The 17,057-nt window shown below is 40.5% G+C and overlaps 1 protein-coding gene across 1 annotated transcript; it reads right to left on the bottom strand.

Annotated features, from left to right (window-relative positions):
• Positions 1-10,018: 10,018 nt before the first annotated feature.
• LOC109981477 (transgelin) lies at positions 10,019-16,577 on the bottom strand. The gene is made up of 5 exons (XM_020630279.3): positions 16,398-16,577; positions 12,391-12,577; positions 12,117-12,288; positions 11,269-11,371; positions 10,019-11,150 (listed from the first exon to the last, which is right to left on the bottom strand). The coding sequence occupies exons 2-5, from the start codon at positions 12,568-12,570 to the stop codon at positions 11,000-11,002; spliced, it is 606 nt and encodes a 201-aa protein (XP_020485935.1). The 5' UTR covers positions 12,571-12,577; positions 16,398-16,577; the 3' UTR covers positions 10,019-10,999.
• Positions 16,578-17,057: the final 480 nt, after the last annotated feature.

Here is a 17,057-nt window from a genome sequence, read left to right as displayed (position 1 = left end):
TTTTGTACTATGATGTCTATCTGGAGGCATGTCAGTGTGAAGCAGTGGTAACAATAGACAGTCATTTTCTAAAGTCCGTTAAACTTGGATGCACGTTTAAAGTTTGTCTGACTCATGAATGATTAAGGTAAGAATTTATTTTGTGCTGTTATTTTTCTTCAATTGTACGATGTAAAATGATGGAGAGAAATCGCTGTGCATCATAAATCAGCGTCCCCTAAAGTGGTAAAAAGGAAATATTTCAAGGCACAATAAACGCGGGGAAATAAAAATAAACGCATGTCGACACTTTGTCCATCTACACTCTTTATATTTTGACTGCCAGTGATTCAGATATAAAAATATCCCTCTAATGTTTTTATAACTCTTAAAGCTTCCCATGTAGACTTGGATAAATATTGAACCACTTTGTCTGTCCGTGCACAGTTTGGGAAAAAAAAAAGAAATGATAACTTTCTAATCCCAGCACGCCTTAGCAGAGCCAGAGACTTCCTTGGAAATTCAGCTACACCCATAGAATCTACATCTGGGCTTGTGTGTTTTCATTGCTCTTTTGACACGTTTAAATTTGGATTTAGTTGAGTATTTAAATAAGCTGGGCAGTGGAAGTCTGTGCAGCAGTGAAGCGAAGGGCCTGTATGAGCCGTGAGGAAACATGAAATCACCATTAGATGTATGTTCACACCTATTAGAAGGTTATTTTATGAGTGAACCTGTGAGGTCAGGGTTTGTTAGACGCTGACATATGTGACAAATGTTACCGTGGTTACAACATGCATCTGTGCATTAGACCTACAAGTCATGTGCTGCACGGTAAAGGTTTAATAGTGCATCTAATAACAGAGAACAGGCTCAGCGCTGACACTGATCATATAAAAATTCCTGCTCATTTATCACTGAAGCAATGACACATTTATTTTTGTCCCGACTGAAAATGTTGCATAATGGTGTTTATTGTCTTCTATAACTTGATGTCCTCGGTGATTATGTGTTCCTCAATTTAATTTACCCTTTTGAAAATAAATAAGTCCAAAACCACTCATGAGGTTCAGTTGATTTAATCAGGGTACAATGTGACTTGTGTGCTGTTATAATGTCTTTGGCATAACTGTATTAACATCATAAATCATGAGCTATGCAAGTGCGTATTTGGCATGAGCCATGTGCTTCTGACCCTGTTAAATGAATACATCACATGATTTTGTAACTTGATGTTGAACAATATCAGAGGAAACGAAAGACAGAAGTTGACATAATAGAAGCAGAAGTTCATATAACCTTAAGAACCTTAAAGCCCTGATGAAAGTTTTTTTTGTGGTGTGTGTGAATCAATAATTTTTTGCAAGTTTCTGGTAGAATTATTTTGAATTAATAAATTATATTAAGCATGTGATCTTACATGACTGTGACTCCAGGACTGCAGCTCAATGACCTAATGAACTCCTTATCTTCCCCTGCCAGGTTCAAGGTTCCAGGATCCTTTATTAATACCTAAAAGGGTACATTTGTTGTGCAGACAGGAGATTCAGCGTTCTAAAGATAGATACAACACATTACAATACGATGCGAAGAGCTCTTCACAGCTTCACAACAGCATCTTTCCTCCGTCCAGTAAGGTGCAAGACGGTCGCAGTTGGTTAATTAGGTGACAAAATGAAGCACAAAGTGTTAAAAGTAAATGTAGGTTTTTGCACATGACAATCTTGGAACAAGGTTTATATTAAGGCAGCATCACCCTAGGGTGAGCTCTGAGCAGTGAAGTGAGCTTTTAACGTGTTTCAAAGCTTTGTCCTCCTCTCATGGTGTTTGAATGGAGGGTTCAGCTTTCAGGTCTTAATATTTGGCCTCTAACCAGCAGTTTGGAGGGGAAAACACCTACTTCCTGCCTCAGATTACCCTCTACTTACACCTGATACTCCTGTGACCTACCTCTCTTTCTCTTATCATTCAATGCTCCAGCATTCAGAGCTAATGACACATGCAATCTTACTGCTGCAGCCTTCTCTGTAGTTCAGGATCGGCCATAGTCATGCCTATGAGTCATGTGCATATTACCCACACATGCACTGAATATGCAGTCTTCATGTTCACCTCACTGCAGCCTGCAAGGGGAAATGTCCGTAGTATCTGATGTGACATTCATGCTTAATCATTCAGAATCTTCAAACCTGCAGTTTCCAGCTGCAGGAGGGACTTTCTTGTTAGTGCATTGGCTCATACACCATTTTTAAAAGCCCCTTCAACAACTTGGGATCTTCAACACAAAGTAAACCGTGACTGAGCTTTCTCATCGTGCAAATTACGACCAATCTGGTGCATCATTTGCTGTGTGCAGTGCAGAAGAATTCCTGAGGCTTTTTCTCCTCCTCGACCAGGTCATTGAGATTCATTAATACTCATTGATTTCTGCTCTGCACCACTTGATAATTGTCTTTGTCCTAAAGCTAATTCAGCAGTTCTCAGGTCAGGGTCGGGGCTGCTCTGTTTACCTCCCCTGCCTTTCCTTCACCGACGGCAACCATTTTTTTTTTGACTGCATCCTTGCGTGGCTTCTCTTAATGACCTTGAACCGGCATCAACTCGCTGTATACAAACAGATAACACTTCTGCTGTCATGTAAAGCCTGCACTATTGTACTAAGAAGCTGATTTGTGATGTTTCAGTGTATTTCCCACAGAAATAGTAAGACATGGGACATTTTTAACTGAACTGAATAGATTGTAGGTCTACAAGCAATCACTGTCTCTTAATCAGAGATCTTTCTAACAGCTCCTCTCACATGTCCTCCTTCTTCATTTCAAGATTCATTCACTCATTCATTTCAAGATGTATTAGCAAGCTTTGTGTCTTTAGAAAAGGGGCTGTCACTCCTAACCTCAGGCCTGACTTCTCTTCATGACATTTCCTGCAAACAGTTCACACCTGCTCAGTACATTTAAAATGGATTGACTTCTCCTCTATGGAAAGACATCTATTGTGAGAGAGGATTAGTAAAATAAACATGATATGAATTCCAAGGACAGCAGCGAAATCCTGGACCACTGTTTAGGTCGTTGTAAAACCCTTTTTTTGCTCTTATAGAAAACTGTAGCTGAATTGTACTCTGTAGTATGAAAGCCTGAATTTATACCCTACAGTTCCCCCAAAAATATAATTTATTATCTATTCAGCAACCTTGATATCATGACAATTCTGCTAACCCATGAATAGCCCGTTGTCATGGAATAAAAGGTGCACCCGTCTTAAATGTTGTCTTTTGATATGTTAACTTCATTCTCGGTTTCTAAAAAAGCAAAACCAGAAGTGACACTCCACAAGTCCTCCAGATTCAACCACAAAGTTTGTCTATGCCTTTTACAAAAACACACAACACATTTTATACTTTGACGTCATAACCAGCCATGTGTTGTCATTTTCTTTCCTTGCAAAGCTGTTACTCATCTCTAAATGTCAAAAAATCTCTGTTATCACACGCCTTATGTGTAATGTTATTTACAAGCATGAAAATATCTTGGTATATTATTAACAAGATCATGATTTTACTTGATGTAATAATCTTTTTAAGCTTAAGTGAGATCAATCGTCATGTTTACTACAACAATCCTTGTAAATTGACGGTTGATTGGAAACAGGAACCACAGTCTGATGTTTGTTGACCAAATCCACTTTGATCTCCACCTGTGCAATTCTACAATTCTAAAATTCACTTAGCAGACGCTTTTATCCAAAGCGACGTACATCAGAGAGTAAGTACAACACAAGCAAGGATCTAGAAAAAAAGGGAACAATGTCAGTAAGAGCTTTGAGTCCAATTGGACACAATTGAGGCAAAGCACAACATTGACGGCAGTTCTTGAGAGCTCTAATCAGTATAGAAACCATCTTATATATCGTCGTTTAACAACAACCATCATCACAACCATCATCATCATCAATGATATCGAGACCATCATCATTAAGTGAGTAGGTATTCATGAAAGAGCTGGGTCTTTAGCTTTTTCTTAAAGATGCAGAGGGACTCTGCAGATCGAATTGCGTTTGGAAGTTCATTCCACCACCGAGGGGCGACAGAGGAGAAGAGTCTAGTCAGAGACTTAGGACCCTGTTGTGAAGGTTGGATCAGATGCCTTTCATTGGCATAGCGTAGTGGGCAGGAGGGAGTGCAGACCTGGATGAGAGAGTTAAAGAAAGGAGGGGACATTTTTGTCGCTGTTTTGTAAGCTAGCAGCAGAGTTTTAAATTTGATGCAAGCAGTAACTGGGAGCCAGTGTAAGGAGATGAACAGCGGAGTGACATGTGCTCTTTTAGGAAGGTTGAAGACCAGTCGTGCTGCTGCATTTTGTATCATCTGCAGTTGATGCATCTGGGTTTGATAGTGCATGTAGGAAGACCTTGCCAGTAGAGAGTTGCAATAGTCGATGCGTGATATCACAAGAGCATGTACCAGGAGCTGTGTTGCATGTTCTGACAGGTAAGGTCTGATCTTCCTGATGTTGTACAGGGCAAATCGACATGACTGGGCAATCGAGGCTACTTGAACCTTAAAAGTTAGCTGGTCATCAATCATGACACCCAGGTTCCGGGCAGACTTTGTGGGCATGAGATTGGTTGTTCCAAGCTGGATATTGATCTGTGGTTGCATAGAGGGACTGGCTGGGATGACAAGGAGCTCAGTCTTTGAAAGATTGAGTTGAAGGTGGCGTTCATTCATCCATTTAGAGATATCAACAAGGCATGACGAGATTCTTGCAGAGACTGTAACATTGTCTGGCGGGAATGACAGGAAGAGTGCATAGCAGTGGTATGAGAAGCCATGAGAGCGGATTATTGAACCAAGTGAGCTTGTGTATATGGAGAGATGGGGACCAAGCACTGACCCTTGAGGTACCCCTGTGGATAAGCTGTGCGCTTTGGACACTTCTCCCTTCCATGACACTCCAAAGGATCGCCCAGAGAGGTAGGACACTAACCAGCAGAGGGCAGATCCTGAGATGCCAAGTTCAGAGAGCATGGATAGCGGGGTTTGATGGTTGACTGTGTCAAATGCAGCAGACAGGTCAAGCAGTAATAGAACTGATGACTGACCCGCAGCTCTGGCAGCTCTGGCAGCTCATAGCGATTCTGTTACTGACAGTAGTGCAGTTTCAGTGGAGTGGCCCCGCTTAAAGCCTGACTAATTTGGGTCAAACAGATCGTTTCTGGACAGGAACTCAGAGACTTGCTTAAAGACTGTGCGCTCAAGTATTTTTGACAGAAAGGGCAGAAGAGAAACCGGTCTGTAGTTTTCAGGAGCAGAGGGGTGACCTGAGCTTGCTTGAATGCGGTGGGGAACACAGCCGTTGACAGAGAGGAGTTAATGATATGCTTAAGTGCATCAATAAGCGGAGGAGGAAATGGTCTGCAGGAGGCTTGATGGTATATTAGGACCAGAGGACAGGGGTGGGCCGAGAGTCTAGCACAAGCTTAGAGATCTCATCCTCAGTCAGAGAGGAGAATGAGTCGAGTGAGGCACTTTTGGTTGGTGCCTTTGGGCTGAGTTGGTCAGGCTCAAAAAACTGGTTACTGATGGTTGCAACCTTTTCAGTAAAATATGAGGCAAACATGTCTGGTGTGAACAGATCGGAGGGTGGAGGAGGAGGTGGTTAAAGCAGTGAGTTAAAAGCATCTTGTATCTGTGGCATTGCATATCTTATTCTGATAATATGTTGTCTTGGCCGTTTTCAGGCTGGAGGAGAATGAGACAAGTCTTTGCTTATAGTCATTGAGGTCAGCGGACTGTTTGGATTTTTGCCATTTTCTCTCTGCTGACCTCAGCCCTGCTCTTTGCTCTCTTATGACTTCAGTGAGCCATGGACTAGGGTGGGTTTTGCAAGCAGGTTTGGACACCAGAGGGCAGAGCTTGTTCAGAGATGAGGCTAGTGTGGAGCAGAGTATGTCTGTAGCCTTGTCTGTAAAGAGTGCGGTAAAGACCTTTTGGGCAGGCATGGCAGTCATTACCTCGTCAGACAGTTGAGCTGGCTTGAGCGATCGCATGTTTTGGTGGTATGACACTTTTTGTGGGTGTGCCTGAGGGAGTTCCGGTGAGGAGATTGTGAATTGAATAAAGAAGTGGACTGATAGATGCAGAGGGGTGACAGTCAGGTTTGCTGTCGAGCAGTTCCGAGTCAGAATTAAATCAAGAGTGTTGCCAGCTTTGTGGGTAGGAGGAGTTGGGACTTGCGTGAGGTCAAATGAGGATAGGAGAGCAAGGAAGTCTGTTGCCTGGGCTTTATCAGTGTGTATATTCATGTCTCCCATTACAATCAGTGGTGTTCCATCATCAGAGATTTCTGAGAGTAGTATGTCCAGTTCCACAACAAAATCATTCAGATTACACCCTGGTGGGCGGTAAATGATAGCAATGTACATTTTAATAGGAGCAGTAACCAAGATTGTGTGATATTAAAATGAGGAGTTGTTGCTCAGTGGGAAGAGTTTATTGAATTCCCAGGTATTAGAAATGAGGATACCTGAACCACCTCCACGTCCAACAGAACGGGGTGTGTGTGAGAACACTGTGTCAACAGAAAGAGCAGCTGGTGTGACTGTTTTTTCTGGGTGGATCCAGGTTTCAGTAAGGGCAAGTGCCTGAATGTCTGACATTTTTGCAAGTGCTTGGATGAATTCAGTTTTATTCACAGCAGATTGACAGTTCCAGAGGCCAAAAGTAAATGAAGGGTGGGATCGAAGAGGCTTTCTTAAGCAGAGACAAGTTGTTAAGATTTCGTTGTCTATGACAGATGTGTCTTTTCCTGTTCCCATGAATGACAGAGATTTCTTTGTAGCACATGTTGCATTTAGCAGATGACCAGAGGAAATAGGCAAAGCAGTAGTCGTGGATGCCCGGGCTCTGTGGCCACGCTGAAGCGTCAGACGCTTAGTTTTCAGATCAGACCTTGTTCTGCTGCAGTTTCGGATTCAGACTCTTTTAAGCTTGGATTTTCGTGAAAATCCCGCCCCCAGATTTTCAGCTTGTAATCAACAGAGGGTGTGACACACGTCAACTGCCTCTCCTGTTGGTGCTCAGAGAATGAAACATAAGTGCTCAGTCCAAACAAAGCCTGACAACGACCCACTATCAATATCTACTCAACGCAAGTTTCGATTCACCCACCACGCTGACAAGACCTTCCTAGTTTTCAGATCAGAGCTTGTTCACTCATCTAACTTCATATTATACCCCTTTTTATAATAACTTTATTGATTTGTTCATTTAAAATAGGGACAGTGCACATTAATAAACATAAACATGTAAATATGTGAGATTATAGCCATAGGCTAATTCCCATCTGTAGTCCCTTGGCAGGTTGGTGGTAAACAGGTAAACAGAGTTACATGAAACCACAATGACAAGCAAAACCAATACAACAAGTAAGGACAAAACAACAACATATAATGTACATTAGCTAACAGAGACACAAATATTGCTACAGTCTCTTTGTTAACGTCATTTTGGGGCACCTTCTGGAAACACCCATGCGGATGTCTTCTTGGAAGGATTTTCTCTCCAGTCAGATCTCTGCAGCTTTTTCCACTACCTCACTCAGACAGCCTAACCAGTGTCCTATCTGACGGACTGCGCCGACTGTAGCATTAGTTCTAGCCTAATAATCACTCTGAAAGGACGTTTCAGGATGTCTGATGTCTGAACAAGGCTTCTTTAGTTCATCAGGACTGGTTGAAATTTAGACCTGAAGCTTTGCATGACATTTCTTGGACTGAATAAGTTGTACATTGCGGTCCATTAGGAGCCTCTTATGGGACATTCTTTAGAAAGATGACTTTAAAATGACCTTTGATAGAGCTTTACTGTATCCACTGGAGCAGTGAGGCTTTCCTCCCTGCTGAAGAAGGAGATATGACATCTGCTTCCTCATTCACCTTTTTTACAGACAGTCTAAGCGTACAGTCTGGCATCTCTTCAGTCATAAGGTCACCTTACTAACCTCGAGGGTAATCGTCCCCCCTGTTTTGCCCCTGTATGGCATCAAAGTGCATTCCTCTGCTGTGAAGCCAGTTTCCACACGTTTAATAAAAACCGTGATGAAACAAGAAAAAATAGCTTCTGAGTCAAAAAGTCTGTTACAATCAGCTGTAGAAATGGGCGCGAGATCTAAGCTGTGAGATAGGTGTGAAAAAGTATTTCGCTTTCATTAATGTCACCAGCCTTCAACACGTCAGGTGTTGCATTACTCAAAGTAATAACACTATATGTCGTTCTGTTTCAGCGGCCATTTGGGTTGGCGCCTTGCTCTAGTTTACCTGTTTATAAATAGTTAGCAACTGTCGTTTCTTTCTTTTAATCCAGTTTTAATTTGTGTGTTCTGCTGCCTCAACTAGAGTGTTTCCACTGACATCATTCATAGCTCAATGAACCTTCACAGGGCAAATATATTACTTCCTAATAGAACGAAGAACCGATTAATCAATGAAAAGTAAAAAAAAATCAAAAACAATAGTTGGTAACAATGCAGTCTTGGAGTATATCATAAATGTTAAAGGTTGTTTGCTCAGTCAATCAATAAGTGATGAAGTTAAGTCATCAGTGCAGAAAAGCTGATCTATAATGATACATCACATATGTTTCCCCATCACCTTTTATCTCCTCTGAGATGAGAGTCACACATTTCTGACACTGTCCATGTTTACTTTCCTCACAAAGGGTTGACGGAACAATGACCATGAAACACATAATGTCACTCACTTCATGAAAACAGCAATTCTTAAAGAAGTTATAGCACCACAGCACACCAGTCTGCTTGTGTTGAATTAATAAAACATCTTTCTTTGCATACAGTGTAGATAACATATGATCTCACTCTATCACAGTCTGGTTGGTATTGTAATAAGTCTTTGTGAAATATTTATTATGAGTCTGACTATGAATAATCAGGCACATAAGAGTAACTCTTTCCATATGCTCTAAATGTGCATATAATAGAAGAAAGAAATATAAACACTGTGTGGTTTAATCACATCTTCTAACATATCTTCAAATGTCCGATCATAAAGACTAAAAACCTTTTTAAGAGTAAAAGTGAATCCCACAGGGATCAGTGCTCCCATATCAGAAAAAGGCTCTCTGTGGCACGGTGCCACATTCACAGGTCTGTTGACCCCTTTGGCCTATAGTGTATTTGTCTGTATCAAATACATACCATCTCTAATTTCACTCGTCTTAAACTTGTCTGTCAATTATTTATGTGCTTACCAATAAGCCCCGTTGTGTGAAATCTTCCTCACACAGTTTCCTGTTAATAGTTAATAGAGTGAAAAGGAAGTCTTTTGTCTGCACTCCCTCTGTAATGATTGCTCCTTTTTGGGATGTCTTCTATCCTCTGTTCTGTTTTCACCTCTGCTCCTTCTGACCCCAGCCATCTTAATCTCCTGTGTTTGACTCCATCTGGACATTTGTTTAAGTACCTCTTCCTCTTGTTACATTTTAACTTCTTTCTCTACTCAAACCAAAGTTCCTATTTGTTTTCTTTCTTCCCCTTCCTGTTTCTTTCTTCTATCTTTGGCCTTTTTCTGATTCAGTTCATGCTGAACGGATTAGTCAGTACTTGAGCAAAAACAGAGAACAAACAAAACCTTGGCAGGAGACAGTGATAGTCCTCCTCTGAGCCCCCTTTCTCTCTCTCTCTCTCTCTCTCTCTCTCTCTGTCTTTCCATCCAAAAAGGCAAAACCCAGCCAGGAAAAACCCAGGCTTTATCCCCACCCATCATCACTCCCTCCCATCATTCTCTCTTCTCCGTCTTTACTTTTTTTCTTTTTACACACTATAATACATCATCTTATCTGTGTATGGATGCTTAGAGTAAACAAGGTTTATAGTTACCTGCATAAACTCTGACATATTTATTTTGGGTTGCTTTGTACAATAACTAATCTCATTTACCTTTTACCTGGCACAGTGAAAAATCACTGATTGTGATCAATGATATTATCAGTAAAAACGATCCATACTTCACACAAAAGGCCTCTTTACAGGTAAATCCAATTTTATTTCAAAGTCATCCTCAATATAAATGATGTGTAAACACTCTAAAAAAAGGTCCAGTAAGTGTTTGAATCTAGAAGCCTCCATGGAGACTTAAAACACACATGACTGCATTTTATGTTTTTGTTAGGGCTGTCAAACGATGAAATGTTTTAGTCACGGTTAATCGCTAAATTTCAATAGTTAATCGCTATCAATCGCATTTTCAATCGTATGTTTGAAATCACACAGCAAGTACACAAGTACAGAACAAATACAGGACACAACAAAGACTTGAAGCACTTGAGTTAGATAATAACTGTATTAAACAAATGAAATGTCTTCAATTTAATTTCTTGATGAAGTGTAAGCTGTCTGCAGCTCTGAGCAGAGAATGTTTTCAAATCCCTTCTTGGCGTTGCATTCAAAGACACCCTGATATAACAGTTATAAGTAGATGATAGCTACGCTGTAAGAAAACTGTGTGCAGATAAACAATAAACAAACAAGAACACTTCAAAAATAAATCCTATTGTTACATTACCATAGTTTTGAAGTTCCTGCAAATATGCAGCTAAAAAAGGCAAACTTAATACATTTGATGGATTGCTTCTATCAAGTGGGTTACAAGTCTCTTCAAGTTAATAAACTGAAACTTTGAGTGTGTGCAAGGTAACAAAATGGATTAAAAATAGTTTTACATATTAGAGCAAATGAAATGAAAACAATTGGAATGATTCTTTAAGAAAACCTTTATTTACGATTTGCTCCGTAATATAACTCTTCTTATTGTTTAATTGTCACAGGTATCTGTTTAGGTGTTCTATATGTGCACATTTGTTGGTCCCTGTTTTGGTCCAGTTTATTCTCAGAAACAGTCAGGTGGCATTCTTCCTCGTGTTTAGAGTTTCTCTGTCCTGTCAGAGGGGAAGCAGGTGGAGTGTCTTGCCAGAGGAGGAGGGTTTAAGTTCTGCTCAGGTTTAGGGGTCGTTGATGATCTGCCTTGGTAGTCCGTATCCTTTCATTCCAGCTTGAGATGCTAGTTTGTTTGTGCCCATCTGCAGACCGATGACACTTTTGCCTTCGCTCAGCTGCTCGTCTGTGAATTCTCTTTTGTTTTCCTGGGCTTTCCTGCACGAACCCATCACATATCTCAGTGAGTCAAAATAAACTTCCTTCCCTTGGACGTGTTTGACAACTTTGCACATAGAAACTAGTTTACACATGTGAATAAAATAATCAAACTTACTTATGGAACCATCCCGGATCTCCTTTGTAAGTCCCATCATCCTTAGTGACAGCCAAGTTACCCAGAGCCATCAGGGTCCTTTGGACAGAAGCCAGGTCTTTACCTAGAAAAATACCACAGCCTCACATGAACAGCAATGCAAAAATATGGGGAAAAGACACTGATCTGCACCATGAAATACTAACCCATGAATCAAAGGTCCTAGTATAGTTTTTCTAAGAATAAAAACAAAATTTGGTTGAAGAGTTTTTATTTTTTAAACAAAAACCTCTAGATCAATTAGGTAAGGAATTTCAGATCCTCAAAATGTCGTATACACACAATGTCTAGACTGTGAAAAGAGAGGTTCAAGAAGACTGATGACTATCTATTGCTTTTTCTTGGTTTAGCGTTGACATTTTGCTGACCTAAGAGACATTTTTGAAGTATGCTATCGTTTTATTCTGCGTATTACAGGGTCTTCAATAATGAAATTACTGTTACTGCAAGGACGCGCATTCCAAATTAGCTTCCTTTAGAAATGCTGTAGTGTGCCGCAAAGGTTCACTGGCTATCTCTATGCGTTTAAACATTAAATCAATCTTTTTTTTAAAATTGTGAAATCAGTATCCCATCTCAACATTTACGTACACTCAAGCACAATCTCCCTCACTCTGTCTCTTTTACAATAATTGTTACCTGTGTCCAACGTGTCTGGTTCTTATTTTGCTATTTACAATTGTCTATGTCCAAAAGAAAAAAAAATATGAATGAATTGTCCCTATCATACTAAATTTAGACTAAAGTCAGTAACTTGCCAACAACAGTCTGTTGTAGTATCATGAATAAGTTCTCCTGTGTTTTCTTACCTTCAAACAGGTCTACAGTCTGAAACATGTCTGTTTTGGTGATTCCGTATTTTTCTGCAGCACTCAGGAACAGGGATATTTGTTCCATCTGCTTGAATGCCATGCCAGAGGCCTTGATGGCCTTGAATGGCTTGTTGGATGTATATAGGCTGTTTATAAGCTCACTCAGCACCTGTTCACACGCACAGAAAAGGCGTATCATTGTAAATATATCGTAGCTTACATCATACAGGTTACAATGTTATATTAATGCTTTTGCTAATCAAACACTCACACATCCATCCTTGAGCCAGTTCTGGAAGCCAGTCTTGCCGGGCTCAGGTTGGCCGACATTATGGCCACACTGGGCCATGATCCACTCCACTAGCCTTTCCTCAACCTCCGGGTCATATTTCCTGTCAATCTTAATCTGCAGCTCGCGGCTGAGACCGTAAGGGGTACCTCTGTTTGACATGGTGATCCTGATTAGACAGAGAGTTAGAGTTAGACATGTGGGCGGGTCAACAAACTTTGCTCTCTGACAGCATATTGTGTTCTTTATTAGGGATGTTTAAAAAAAATTATAATAACATTTACAGTACATACACACCCTCCTTGCTCTTACACACAGCCCCTTCATTATATGCACTGATCAAACACAGAAAACATAATGTGTTCGTGAATTATTGAAGCGCTGGTTAACAAACTCCGATACCTTCAGAAAGAACCAGGCCAGCTGTTTCATTATTTCCTGCGCTTATTTCTAGAAGAAAAAGCAAACCGGCTAATCGTATCTTGTCTTTTCATCTAACTACTAAAGCAGTTGTCCAAAAATATTCAAGTATCCCTTTTTCACACTCAAATGTTATAGAAATCAAGTATATCCTCTGAAAATAACTCTGTGAGTCATGACTGTCTACAATGGGTGTAACACCTGAGTCCCACTGTCTGTGATGCTTTCATAGTTTTCAGAGTCCTAGCTTCACTTTGTTTATATCGCCGGGACGGCCGGCTGACTCCTCCCCTCGTGTATAAAAGTTGTTTAATTGAGGGACTAGTGTACTCACTGCTTAACTGAATGTCACGTAAGCGTTAATAATAAAGATCGCTAGCATTAGCATGCTAACACAACAATGCAGCGCGAGTTGTTTTGGTTTCATGCTGGAGCTCAAGGGCGACATCTGCTGGATCAAAAAATTGCATATAAAGCCTTCAACGCTGTGACGTATAGTTGTATGTGAAAAGTAAAGAAATCCGAGGAGAGTCTTATAGAAATGTCAGTTCATGTAGTGTATATCTGCTTTCATATGATCTAACAGAGGACATCTGATATCAACATAGAACCCTTTATCTTCTTTATAAATCATTTGCATTATCTTGAAGAAGCTCAAATTGTAGCTTTTGTGTTCCCACTTTCCGCGCCATGAGGGTGTAATTCTTAAATAAGACGGTGCTGTACTGTGGATTTAGACAAAGTTCTGTGTCTTCATGAATAACCAGCCATGTGTTCTGTGTGAGTAATTATTTTCGGCCTGTCTCATGTATTAATGCAGTTTAAGCTTCCTGTTGGCTTTAGCAGCACCGCCTTACTCCCTGCATCCTGTTTGCACATTGAGCTGTCACTTCCTTCCTCCCTCCCTGAAAAAGGTAGTTATGTGTGTACATGACTTTTAACAAAACGGCACACCGCTGCTTGCGATAGGGACGACCTTTGGGCAAGAAAACACACAAACAGCCTGTTAAATCATCAAACTTTGCATGCTAACTGCCACGCTGCATTTATTGCTTTAACAGATCTGAAAACCCGAGTTACATAACCAAGTCTTATTTCTGGGAAGGCAGATAACATATGGAGATGTTTAAAGCTGATAGGAAAATCCTCCTGCTCTTACTTTTTTCTTGCCGTGTGCACAAATGCGTGGAATGCATATGTGATGCCAATATTGGAAAAACTTTTCTTACATTTTAAAAGGTCTGTAGAAACCATGTGTGATGTCTGCCAGGATCACTGTCTTTGTACCCATGCAAACAGGTTTTATACAAGACAAAGAACTGTTAAATACCCCAGGGCAGAAAGGCACACCTTTTACATCACTTGCCAAAATCGAAGCTTGTCAGTCTTACACCATATGTGTCGATAGTTTGACAAATTGTGTTTGGCTCCACACTGGAGCCCTCGCTGCCATAGATGCTATGCGCTGTTCATTGTGTGAGGTTCTAGTGGTATTGTGGGAACGGAGAATGTGGAGGAGAAGTTACTTCCTGTTTGCTTTGTAACTCCAAAACCAATAACAAGGGTGCAGTAAAGATCCTAACATGCAAACTCTTTCTCAATCATAGCATCATTCATCTGTGGTGTCCTGACACGCCCAGAGAACATCATGCAGCTGTAAACATCTGGACTCCTCTCGTCATGAAGTGAACAAAGAGGAACGGTTAAGTCACAGACTGACACAGATTTTATCTACCATACATTTTGATTTCTGATCTGCTAATAGAATATACTGATTGGCTATAAAAAAGATTAGATCACTGCCACTCAGCTCTGTTCATTGCCATCATGCCAGTATGAGTTAACAACTGTGTTCACCACTATTAAGTAGACTGAGAACTAGTTTATTAGCACACGCTGTTCAGTCAGAGTGTGTAAAGGTGTTTGGATATGTTTTTTAACTATAGGCTACATAAACCTGCACACTTTAGAAATCAACTGGATAGGCTTAGAAGTTACTTGTAATCATGGCGTCTCAGTTACAACCTTCCACCAAACAAGATGTGGCTGGGGTCACTGAGGTTATTTCTTATGGAGACGAAGAATAAGTCTGTGCTTTGTTCAAACATACTTATCAAAGCAGTCAATCGATGATCAATCATCTATCTTTAGAAGAGAGACACTGAATTGAATCTGTCCTTTATGTAAAACTCCCCTTCTTGTTAAACATGTCACTAACGTGACTGATTGACTGACTGACTCGGTTTCAATTTGCTGCGATGCTTGAATCTTTGCTCTGTGTGCTTCATTGTTCAACATGTCACCACACACTAATATAGCGTTGTTGCTTCATTGACTGTGTGTGACTTTTGTTATCTATTCATTCACTGTGCACTATTACCACAACGATTTGTTGACACATGTCTTCTAGTTTATTGTAAATGATATTATTGTTTCCAGCCTAAAGTTAAAGCTTACTATATTTGCTGCAGAAAAGATCTTACTTGAGTCTTCTTTTTTCTACTTCCTTCTTTTAAACATAAGGCTACTCTATTGAACATCTACGGCATATTGCTACTGTTTCACTTAGTTATTTTCCTTTAAAATCTTCAGGAGCTGAGGGCTCTGAGCATAGCCTCCATTGAGCCTTTGCTCTTTACCGTTAGAAACTCATCAATGCTGTCCTGTCTGCTCCTCTGTACCATTTCTGGGTTAAGTTAATAAGTCAAATGTGGCTCCAGTTGATAGAGTTTTATCCGTCATTATTATTCCCCGCCCAAATTCTTCAACTTTGTATCACAGTTACTTGCAGTCATCCGGTATGAGATGTTTCACAAGGTTTTTGGCATAGCACCATTCAGCATGACACTGCATCAATACTTTTCCATTCATTTCAATACCACATATTAACTCATATTATGGTTCTTCTGTGAGCTAAATGTACACTTCCTGTGATTTTTCACATCTTCAACGTTTGCCTGTTTTCCTCCACAGTCCAAGCTGCTGCTAAATCAGCACTTTGTCATTCCACATATTCACTGAAAACAGTCTCAACCCCAGCTGAGGTCTTTAAGGTTATCCCTCTTGTACATAATACTTTACTGTGGTCCATAAATGTGACAAACACATGCTGAGTTTAAGAGCCATATCCCAAACAAGCAGCCAAAGCACATACTCAACTAGAAAATATATTTATTTGACAGCACTGGGTCTCTGATGAGAGATTTGTCAGAGGCTGAACCTCTAAATCTGAGGCCTCACATTTTGCAGAGAGTACATGATGTAGATTAAAAAAAAAAAAACAGGATTTCATGAGAGCAGAATGTTCAGACTGAAAGGTGAGACATCTAATCCAGGCAGAACGAGCTAAACATTAACTCAGTGTTAAATCCTTCAAAGATCAAACATGAGCACGAGGGAAGAAGTAGATAGAGAGAGGGTGGGGCGTTCAGAATCATGCTTAACACTTAAGCACGTTTCCTGTACAGAGCTAGCCACAAACACAAAGCAACACAAATCCTGCCAGTGAGAAATTTAAAAGACTGAGATTTAAAACCAAAGAAATTCAAGAAGAAAAAGTTTGTGCTTACTTTGTTGTGTAGATTTCAGGTGAATACAGGTGAGTCTGCGCTCAGGATGTCGTGTCGTTGCTCTTCTTTTTCTCTTACTACGCAGTGCAGATTGCACTGTACACTACTGCCAATATAAACAGAGCAAACACCCTTGTCTGAAATAAATGACTTCACCACATTCAACAGAAAGAGAGAGCAAGAGAGAGAGAGAGAGAGAGAGACGCCCTCATGTCCTCTTATTTCAAACTGTGACCCACCCCCTTTTGCTCTTTCCCTGTTTCCTCACTTAAATAGTAATTCCTTATTTAGGAGAAGGACAGGAAGGAAAAAAAAGGCCATGTGACTGGAGAGTTTGGTGTGGTCACTGAAAGGAATTCTCCAAATTTCTGCCTCCACCACTGAAGAAGGAGAAAGATTGAGGAAGGCGGGAGGGGTGATAAAATCCTGGAGCACAGTGACGTCTGAGGCAGCACCAGCACAGGAAGAGAGTTGCAGTAATTATAGAGCAGAGGAGCACATGTGGGGAGATTATTCATTGCTTTAATTCAATCTGCTGATGTTTTGTGGTCTCTCAAATGTGTCTCAAACTGAATCAGGAAGTTAAGCAGCTGTGGAATGTAAGCCCCCACCTCTTTGTTCAGTTTCATGTCAAGTGGAAGCTGAAAGCTGAAAGCTACA

Source organism: Labrus bergylta, chromosome 14, assembly GCF_963930695.1.
Source record: "Labrus bergylta chromosome 14, fLabBer1.1, whole genome shotgun sequence".
Lineage (NCBI taxonomy): Eukaryota > Metazoa > Chordata > Actinopteri > Labriformes > Labridae > Labrus > Labrus bergylta.
This window is presented reverse-complemented; position numbering and strand designations above follow the sequence as displayed.

What these genes read in the sequence shown, in the direction of transcription:
- LOC109981477 (XM_020630279.3), bottom strand. Translation starts at nt 12,570, where the DNA reads ATGTCAAACAGAGGTACCCCTTACGGTCTCAGCCGCGAGCTGCAGATT. An exon ending in GACTGTAGACCTGTTTGAAG is followed by an intron (nt 11,372 to 12,116) that starts GTAAGAAAACAC and finishes GTATTTTTCTAG; the next exon opens with GTAAAGACCTGGCTTCTGTC. An exon ending in GATCCGGGATGGTTCCATAA is followed by an intron (nt 11,151 to 11,268) that starts GTAAGTTTGATT and finishes GGGTTCGTGCAG; the next exon opens with GAAAGCCCAGGAAAACAAAA.